This window comes from Geospiza fortis, unplaced genomic scaffold, assembly GCF_000277835.1.
Source record: "Geospiza fortis unplaced genomic scaffold, GeoFor_1.0 scaffold112, whole genome shotgun sequence".
NCBI lineage: Eukaryota > Metazoa > Chordata > Aves > Passeriformes > Thraupidae > Geospiza > Geospiza fortis.
The window spans coordinates 12,655,149-12,665,623 of NW_005054298.1; the positions used below are offsets into that span (position 1 = coordinate 12,655,149).

Consider the following 10,475-nt stretch of genomic DNA (forward strand, 5'->3'; position numbering starts at 1 on the left):
AGGTGAGGGCAGGGGGCCTGCCGGGGGTACTGCCGGCTCCGGGCACCCATGGGCACCCATCCCTGGCTCCGGGCACCCACGGGCACCCATCCCTGGCACCGCGTAACTCCTCCCCGTGCTGGCCGCCGAGCCAGTGCCGGTGCAAAGCTGACTCGGAATCAGTGTTCCTGCTTTAGAGCACAGTGTAGCTCCCGCAGCAGTGACTGTCATTGCTCTTGTTAGAGTAATGATAGAACTGGTTTTGGTCTGTTGAAAATACAGTTTGTATGTGTGGTGCGTTTAAGGGAACTTGTTGGTGAAAGCTGTGTTCAGGTCTCTTGTGTTACGGGGCAGTTTAGTGTCTGTTAAACGCAGTTTTATCTGCTGCTGTAGCTATAACATGTAGCCACCTCTCTCTTTGCTTTATTATAGCTGCTTCAGCACCGAGAGGTCAGAGATAAAGGCAGGCTTGTTCCACATCGCCCTTATCAGCACCGAGCAGGGCGGGTTGGTGTAGCTCAGGTGTGACAGGGCTGTCCTGCGCTCACTCGTGCGGAGCAGGCGAGTGTCGCTCCGGACCCTGCAGTGCCAGCAGCAGCTCTGCGTGCTCCGGGGACATGGCCAGAGGGTAATAACAGGTTAATAACAGCTGAAGAGGGACAGAGAGGAGGGTTACCACAAGAGCTGTCCTCTTCCTGAAGGAAGATTCCACATACTTGAACAGGCACCCAGCATGGGTTTGCTGCCTTCCAGAAGAGCATCTTGTTGGCACTTGACATTGATGGTTTGTTTCTAAGCAAACAGCAGCTCTGCACTCCTGCATTTCTGTGGCTTCTCTGCTCTCATCCTGCCATCTATGAAGACAATTTTACCCTTTTTGGACAACAGGATGGATTTGGCTGCTAGCCACTGTGTGTTTTCAGGAGCACAGCACCAAGCCAAGGAGGGTCTGCAGCTGCTGCATGGGTAGATTCAGTAATTCCCCAGGCTGGAGGTGGGCACTGACAGGGCTCTTGTGAGAACACTGTGCAGCCTCTGGAACTGCCTCTGCTCCACTCTGAGCTTCTGCAGACCTGGCTGGCTCAGGCACTTATTCCCAGGTCCCAGGCAAGCCTGGTGAAGGCAGGGTGAGGAGTAGAGTGCTGAGATTGTGTAACCTGCTGGACAGCTTGTGGAGCTCTGCTGCTCAACAGGTACTTGGAGTTGTTTGCAAGGCTGGGCTTGCAGGGCTTAGACCAACGCCTTATCTTGCTGTTCATCCACTTATGTCACTTGACAGATTTAGGATTATTGCCCACATCCTTTTCTCAGCTTAGTTTTCTCTGGAATTGGATATATTTTGTATTTTAAAATGAGTCAGCTGGCTCCAGCCTAGGTAATACCTGACTTTCCTGTGTTCTGGCAAACAATTTTTTCAGGCAGTGTAATTTAATCCACTGGCAGCCCATCAAGGTTTTGATGTATATTTAGGGAACTTTGGTTTAATCCATGAGAATAAATTTGAGCTGGCCTTGGACATGCAGGGCCTCATTTTGCTGAATTCCTTTTGCAACTACATTCATGTGGATGATTAATCAAGATAAGGGGAGTCTGTGAAAGAACTTTAGAGGAACTTAGAGTCAAATGAGAAATTGCAAGAAACAATTTTATTTATTTCTAGTGTATAAATCAATTCATGGGCAGACTTGGGCAGTGTTTTGTATAGATCAGCTAAAGAGGTGATCAGAAATGCAAAAACATAGACTAATTTGAGGGATTTAAGCCCCTAAATTGAAATTGGAATTCATCCTTGCAATTGTCAACTAAAATATCTGTTTAATTTCCTGGTGCAGAAAAGCCCTTAGATCCCTAATACATTAATGGAATGGTACAGAAATTACATGCCATTTACAGATTATTGTGTAACATAGGATTTTTTTGTATTTTCCACTGAAATGTCTGGAACATGGTAGAGGATGAAATTATTTTCTTTTCAGTGCAGTTATGCCAGTTCTGTCTTCTACCATTGTCTCTTATTAACAGTTAGTATAAAATAAACCACTTGTGATGTAGTTTGATTTTTGGGTTTTGTATGTACCCTTGTAAGTAATTATGCTTGTATTTTATTTTTTATTCTCACTCCTCCTTCCCAGGTGGCAGTAGTGCTGTGCCTGGATGTAGGCCTTACAATGAGCAGTTCTTCCCCTGGTGAAGAGACTTCACTTGACCAAGCCAAGAAGATTATGACAAAGTTCGTGCAGCGACAGGTGTGTGTGACTTCATCAATGTTAAAAACATCTGTGAAACATTTTCCTATTTACTAATAATTGAAATAAATGAGGAATGAGTGAGAATTTGTCTCTGTTTATGCAGGAGTGACAGGGCTCTTTGTTTCAGCTGTATTTTTTGTGCTTGAGATGTGATAGTTGGGTTGGTCGCCATTTTTTCTTCAAGGCAGTAGAAGCTTTTAGGGAAAAGAATTGCTTTTCTCTCTCTCTAAAATATTTCAGCACTTATTAATTACCGCACAGAAGACTCATTTTGAGGACTGAATCAACCAATTTTACTTGTTTTATCCCAGATAGCCTCTTGTAAATTTGTTAGTTTAATTATATCTAACTTTGTGATCTCACTCGAAGTTTACGTTTTGAGAGGATAGTCCCAAATAAGTAAAACCCAGTAAATCCATTGTAATTGATGTTTCAAAATTAGTTCAGTTTGCTGTAATCTGCCTAACATGGTTGTGTATGAATCTACCTGTGGTTTTATACCTGCTTTGTGTTCTCTGTATCTGCAGGTTTTTGCTGAGAGTAAAGATGAAGTCGCTGTAGTTCTGTTTGGCACTAATGGCACTAGAAATGGCCTTGCCAGTGAGGATCAATACCAAAACATTACTGTACATAGATCACTAATGCTGCCAGATTTTGATCTGCTGGAAGACATTCAAAATGTGATTAAAGCAGGCTCTGCACAAGCAGACTGTATCCTTTTGCTGAAGAGCGCTTCTTGAACTGATTCAGCTACGTAGGAGACAGGAAGTCAGTGTTGTGAAATTGGGCTCAGCCTCCCAAGTTTTAACTACTATCAGAGTTGAGCTAATTTGTGGTTGTGAGCTTGTCCAAAAGCAGACTTAGCTGCTTTTTGACGTTCTTTTAGGCTAACAGATGTACCCTTGGCCTTAAAAGGAATCATTGCTTTTATGAAGTGTTCTGTTAATTAAAGAGAACAAAGATAGTAATATAATTTTAGGCTTCAAATAAGGCATGTATTTTTAAAATAGCATTACAGAACTTGGTTTATGCTTTTTAATAAAAATGTTGTTTAGGAAGTAAGTCAGCAGAAGTTCCAGAAACCAGACTGTCGTGGTTTCAGCCCAGCTGGCAACTCAGCCCCACACAGCTACTTGCTCATTCCCCCACCAGTTGGATGGGGAGAGAACTGAAAGGGTAAAAGAGAGAAAACTCGTGGGTTGAGATAAAGACAAGTTAATAGGGAAGTTAAAAACTGTGCACACAAGCAGAGCAAAACAAGGAATTATTCACTGCTTCCTGAGGGCAGGCAGGTGTTCAGTCATCTCCAGGAGAGCAGGGCTCCATCAGACTTAACCAGAACTCTGAATATCCCCCCTTCCTCCTTCTTCCTGCCAGCTTTACATGTTGAGTGTGATGCCAGGTGGTGTGGGTTATCCTATTGGTCAGTTGGGACCAGCTGTCCCTACTGTGTCTCCTCCCAACTTCTTGTGTCCCCCCCAGCCTCCTCACTGGCAGGGTGGTACAAGAACCAGAAAAGGCTTTGGCTCTGTGCAAGCACTGCTCACCAACAACTACAGCATCCCTATATAATCACTGGTTCCAGCACAATTTCAAGACAGCCCCATGTCAGCTCCTGTGAAGAAAACTATCTCTACCTCAGAGAAAGCAGAATAAAGGTTTATCAGATTGATTTATTTATAAATTTTTCTAACATTGCTAAATATTACTCCCTGGTTTGAATGCCATTCATGTTTGACTGTGTTCTGCTCTTAGTTACATGTAAGGTGAAGAGTTTTAAAGGGTGATCTATATAGTGTTCCTTCATGTGTTTCATTTACATTCAGTTCATTTTCCTGTGTTGTCTCTCTTTAGCCATAAAACAATTGCTGTGAGCTCTGTCCAGGCAGTCAGAGCTATTTCAGAAATGTGCAGCCACTCAGCTGGCTCACACATTCCCAATGGATATTGTGATGAGGAAGAGATTGTCAGATGCAGGTGGTTCAAAGAAAAACTTCAGTGAGAAAATGATATATATTGAAATTTTGTTGGTGGATTCAGAGTAAGAATCTAAAAGTTAGATTGCCTCTTCATGGACTTGAGCCTCTCACTGGCCGTTGAGAGGCTGGGACCTGAAGTAGTGTTTTTAGTGTTGCATTGGGTAAATGGGGCAGAGACAAGATCACAATACACAAAAGTTATAAAGGAACCTTTTGCACATCAGTTATTTGAAAAGTATTTATCTCAAAAGAGTATTTCTTAACTAAAATGCATGTTTGTCAGTCTTTGAGAGGGAGTGAAAATGTAAAATTATTTTCTACGATAAACACTATTCGTTACCTGATTAATATTCTGAGATTTTTCTTAATTTTGCCTAGTTCTGGATGCTATTATTGTGTGTATGGATTTGCTTCAGAAAGAAACAATGTGAGTATGTAACCTGAGGACTTATACAGAAGTCTGACTTTGCACTGATGTTTTCTTGTCACTCTTATGTTTACTGTATGTATAAATATGGGAAATGCTTTAAAAAAAAAACAAGCAAACATTAAAGATAAACAGCACACTACAGAAGTTTGTCTCTGAAGAATCCTCATGAGATATCTGACTTGTCCAGACAATTGGAGAGCTTTCTGAGGCAACTCTGTAGTAGAGCCATGAGAGCATTAATGCCATTATAGAAAGCACAAAGCCTTCCCTTTCTGTCACATTCATTGTGTTCTGCTTTCAAAAACTGTTAATCTGGATGTTAAAATGCTTAGGAAAGGGCTACTGTATTTAAATGTGATAACACATTTTAGAAAGAAAAAAAGAAAACAAAACTAGAAAGGTGAATTTGTTCAGCCTAGAAATTTCAAGACTGTTGGAGATGAAGTGGTTGTTTGTAAATATGCAGGCTTTGGGAAATAAAGGTGCAATAGGAAAAAACACTCCTTAAGCTGAGAAAAAATGTTGACATCAGTGTTACAAAGTTATCAGTGAATGTACTTAGGCTGGCAAGGTGTTTCTAACACTCTGTGAAGTCGTGGTGCAGGGAAAGGAAGGTAACTGCACTTCCTCTCAAACCAGGGTTTGATCATGTTTCTAAAAAGGTTATATGATCTAACTGTGAATGCAGAAGACTGGACTTGGTGATGCAATTTATATTTTTATTAATAAAATCTAATCAGTGTGGAAAACTGTATCCATTTAATGGTTAAAACTGAACTGTGAATGAAAATTACTGTAGTTCTGGCATTATAGTCTTGAATAGCTATGGAACACTGGGTTTTGTTGTAGCTTGTATACGCCAACCCATTTGGTATGGAGTTTGCCTTCATTTGAGAAAATACTATAGGGTAAAAATTCAAGAAAATCACTCTTGTGTTTGATTATCCAGATCAAAACTGAATTCAACCAGTTCAAATGAATTTTGTTGTGTCATTCTTCTACTGAATTTTGTTCTGTCATTCAACCTTCCTGATCTGTACTGTTACTACTTCTTAGTATATTAAGTAGTCTTGAAAGTCCATCTTCTCCAGTGAGTCTACTGAATTAGATTACTAAAATGGAAACCCCCACCAGCAACAGTAATTTAAAATGCATTTTCACAAGAACAGACTTACAGCTGCAAAGGAAATAACCAGTGTAATCCATTAACAGCCTAACATGTTTTATTAGCATTTTATCCACGTTGATGAAAATTGGCAGACTTCCATTCATTTAGGTGGAGTTAGTGATTTATACAGTCACAGGGCTAGAATCCTCAATTTTAAGGTAGGAGGGAGAAAGGGGACTCATGTAAACAGGACGAACAGTATAACCTATGATAGAACAACTTCTACCAAATAGGTTTATTTGCTTTATTTCATTTTAGAAGCAAATTTCTTTGGTAAAAGTAATTACAAATATATTACTTTTGTTATTATTTTGTAAGGAAATTATTTTAAAATGGCCTTATAATATTTTTAATATATGTAATTTTTTTTTCTATTTTAAGAGGAAAGAAATATGAGAAGAGACACATTGAATTGTTTACAGACCTTAGTAGTCCTGTCAGTGAGGATCAGCTGGAAATTATCATTGCTAACTTGAAGAAAACGGGAACTTCACTTCAGTTTTTGTAAGTATGAAAATGGCTGCTATGTACTATGGTATCTTTTAAAGGGAAATTATTCTTTCTTAATTATCTTGAAGTAGCAAGTACTTCTATCAGTTATACGTACTTTGAGTTCCACTTACGAGCCAAGTCCCCTTGGTTAAATAATGTGCAAATAAATGTTAAGATGATGGCGTCTTCTCCACTTAAGCTTTAGCTTAGAGCCAAAGTGGAAAATGGGAGACAAAAGAAAAATATAAGAGAATTAGAATTAGGAAACAATAAGCCAAAAATAGTCTCAGAAACAGTGATTTTCTCACAGCAACAGCCTAGATCCTTTTAGGTAAGGACATTACTGGGAAGAAATAATGAGAGAGTGTTGCAGATATTAATAGCTTGGTTTTGGTGTCAGTAGAGGAGCAGGTCTGAAGAGAAGGGTTGTATTCACAATGATGGGCTTGGAAGATGGAAGCAATGTCTTATGTGTTAGAACAGCAATCCCTTGATTGTCATGCTGTAGATATAGGCATTGATCTAGATAATCAGTGGTGGTGTTAAGGTCTGTATGTGATGGCAGCTGGAACCTGTTAGCCTTCTAGAGGAGTTTATTTAAAAGCAAAACTTTATGTGGCTGTTGATAATAAATACTTTCACAGGAGAAAGTTAAAGCTCTAGTTTTACTTCTGACTATGTACTTTTACCTAGATCCAGCATTCTGTAAGGAACAATGTTGTGAACTTAACAGTGAATTCATTTAAGGCATTCACCAACCCATCTGGAAGATAAGAGGGGTTAGGTAGGGAAATGTGACTGAAAATCGTGGTCTGATCCTCCACAAAAAAATCTTTGCCTTTACTTAGGGAAGGTTGGTTGCAAAAATACCAGGTTCTGTCTACACAGGAAAAGCAGTTCTGCTTCCAGTGTGACATGCCCCTCCTGGCTTATTTGAGCTGTTGTTGGTATTGGAGGTAGTAGAGGTGCATCACTATGAATTTGAGTACCTCTGCCAGTCAGAGTGCATCTTTTGGAGCCCTGGTATTCAGCTGCTTCTCCCTTGTCTATGAAGCAGAAATGAAATGTTGCTGTTACAGCATTGGCTGCAAGTTTGCACCCTGTCTCTCAGCCAGAGGAGCAAAGGATTGTTTGATTTTTACTTGCACAAACGTAAAACGCTTGTTTTAAAAAAAGTCTTGCTAAACCTTTTGTTATAACCTATGCTTCCATCTCTTATGCCCTGATCATAGACTAGGTTGTAACTTGCAGCAGAGAGTTGTTTTTCCTCCCTGCTTCCTCAAGCACATGCTGAGCACTGTGTAGTGTTGAGTATCACATACTTCTCATCACAGTAGTCTCTAGATATTGTATAGTGAATGTAGCCTAACTTTACCTATCAGAGGTTTGAAGCTTTTTGATATTGCCACATCAGCTTAAAAATACAGTTTCTATATTTTGTCAATGGAATCTGCTTCCTAAAATGGTACCAAACACTTTGCTGAAGCTTGATCTTTGATTTTGCTCTATGTGACACTGTTGTGCATAATGTTAATTCTGCTTATTATCTGTTGCTTCATGGATAAGTTTAGTGAGGACTAATGAGGTGGAAGCATGGTAGAGATGTGTAGGCTGCTTTTTAAAAAACATAATACAGTGCTAAAGTTATTTAACTTTGTAGAAATGTGGTAAAAGGTATCATGTGGTTCATTCAGAATTGGATCAGATGAAAAATCTGCAGGTGTTTTCTGGGGCACAGAGTTGAGGATCTTACACATTTTTCTCTACTGTGTTTGTTATATTTAGTTAACACTCTCCTATATTTTGAAGAACAGTAAAATCATTTTATCTATAACCCCTGGCTAAATTTTAAAATCTGAATCATGAAGTGCAAGAAAAATGTGTCATCTTCAGTCAGGAATTCACCCAGTGTTGTAAGCTATTAAAATCTCAAAGAATAACATTTGTTACAGAAATACCTAATAGCTCCACTGCAGAGAATGTCCTGCTTGCTGGCATTTTGAGCCAATACAGAGTCACAGGCCTGGAAAAGCCTTTAACAAGTCATCTGGAGCAATCCTCTGCTTTAGACTGAGTCAGGTGTATGTCTGTCATTGCTGAGCTGTGTTTGTCTAACCTTCTGATAAAGATTTGCAGTGATGGAGACTCTTCTCTCTCCTCAGGCAGTTGGTTTTAGAGATTATGGTTTGAAATGCCTTTATCAGGTTTTTGACTATCTGACCTGACTCCATGATGTGATAGGTGTGCAGGCAGAATACAAAGAACTGATTGTTTCCTTCTTATCTGCAGCAGCTTTTTATATTTAAGGTTGTCTTGCCCTCTAATTCCCTTCTCTATGGGCTTTATTTTGTTCAGTCTTTTTTAATGGATCTTGCTTTCTAATCAGCATTGACTTTACTGTCTAATCTATTCCTGTGTGTGGATGTCTTTATTGATGCACAATACCCAGAACTGGTGCATCACTCTGGTCAGGATGTTACCAATGCCAAGTAGACTTGAAATACTGCTTAATTTGTTTTGCAAGTTCTGTGACTCTTTATATATCTGTCTGCAGCTAGACAGAAATCATAAGGAAGAAAGTCAAACTAACTGCTTCTTCTGTTGTTCTTAGTCTGCCATTCCCAGTGAGTGTTGATGATGGAAGTGGAGATAAAAGTGCCAGTGTGCATGCTCATATGCACAAAAACTCTTTTCCAATAAAGGGTTTAACTGAACAACAGAAGCAAGGTATTGATGTGGTGAGGAAGCTCATGTATACTTTGGATGAAGAAGGAGGACTGGAAGAAATTTATACTTTCAGGTAAATTTGGCTAATCCTGGTTATTGTCCTATAGATATGCTTCCTGATTTCTTCTCTGAAAGATGAAGTTAAGTAATCAGTTGAAGTCACTGAATTTTATGACTTACTGTACCCTCAGTCCCCTTCATACAGCTTATTCAGTGGCTTTAGAATAAGTAAAAGAGCTTAGAGATTTCAGGGGAAAATTGATTTTCTGTATCTGTATTTAAATTAAAAAAATCAGTTTCCTTCCATCTTTAGTGTTGGAGGATTTTGGAGGGAACATTTCTGTAAATGTCATTTCAAAAACATGTTTTAGAAAGAGATGGAATTTGTGGCATAGTTCAGCTTGAATATCTGTGTTTAATGGTAGCCTTTGTTCCTTGGTTGGAGACTACTTTTAGCTCGCTAGTTTGATAAACTCCCACGAATTCTTTGAGTAAATGTTGTTTTTTCAGTCCTGCTCTTTAATCACAGTCTACTGTGCCGCTGTGACAAACAAAATACTTTTTTATTTTTCATTTTTCTTGCATTAGGAATGCAAGAATTGAAAGATGATTTTTCACTTTTTGTTTTCCCAATGAAAGAATAAAAGTTTGTACCTCTGAAAAACTGTAGCTAATGATACATTCAAGACTTTTCTACATAGGTGTTGTCGTAGTTGGGAAAGAGGCAAAATGCACCTACCTGCCTTTTCATAGTCTGATGTTACTGTCTCAGTAGTTCTGTTCCACAGTCATGGAAAAGTGGAAAGTGATCTTTTAGACAATGTGATTTTCCGGAAGCTTAGCAGACCACAGCTGTAATGTCATTATCAAAGGTAATTTTTAGATGAGAGTCGTCCCTGTAAGTTTGTATGCTGTAATTCATCAGTTTATTTGTGGGATTTCCTTCCCTCCCCCAGCTCAGCTGGTCAGCTTTGCACCTCAGCAGCCAGAGAAGCTTCTTGAGCATTACTGTGCATTAGTGAAGAGACACGTGTCACTGTGTCTGTGTTCTGCACTAGTCAACAGAGCAGTCTGAGTCTCTAGAAAAAAGCAGGCTTTGTCGCTGCTTCAAAGACTGCACAGAAAAGCAGAATCTTTCCTGGCCCATTTATCCTTTAGGATAATCCATATGCATGAACCTACCATGTGGCTTGGCCTCTTTATACTTTTTTTATCACAGACTCTTGCTACTTTACAAGCTGTCTTTGTGCCATACTTTCAGGGGAAATCCAAAATCTCTGGATAAATAGGCATTTGGCTAGTAGATTAAAGCTTTAGTTGGAAAAGTTGTTCAAGAGTATGTGAGGTTTTAGATGCAATTAAGTTGCTTATCAAGCTTTAAGAAGTCAGCTTTGCAAATCTGTCATGATAATTGGCCAACTCAGATACACTCTCCATTTTGCTAGATTAAT

The 10,475-nt window shown here is 39.4% G+C and overlaps 1 protein-coding gene across 1 annotated transcript in view; it reads left to right on the forward strand.

Annotated features, from left to right (window-relative positions):
• XRCC5 (X-ray repair cross complementing 5) overlaps positions 1-10,475 on the forward strand; it is a 54,723-nt gene that overhangs the window by 5,085 nt on the left and 39,163 nt on the right. The window contains exons 2-6 of the mRNA XM_005415781.2: positions 2,112-2,225; positions 2,756-2,939; positions 4,586-4,634; positions 6,187-6,309; positions 8,909-9,097. Of these exons, the coding sequence (XP_005415838.1) occupies positions 2,112-2,225; positions 2,756-2,939; positions 4,586-4,634; positions 6,187-6,309; positions 8,909-9,097 (659 nt within the window). The remainder of the gene's footprint in view (positions 1-2,111; positions 2,226-2,755; positions 2,940-4,585; positions 4,635-6,186; positions 6,310-8,908; positions 9,098-10,475) is intronic.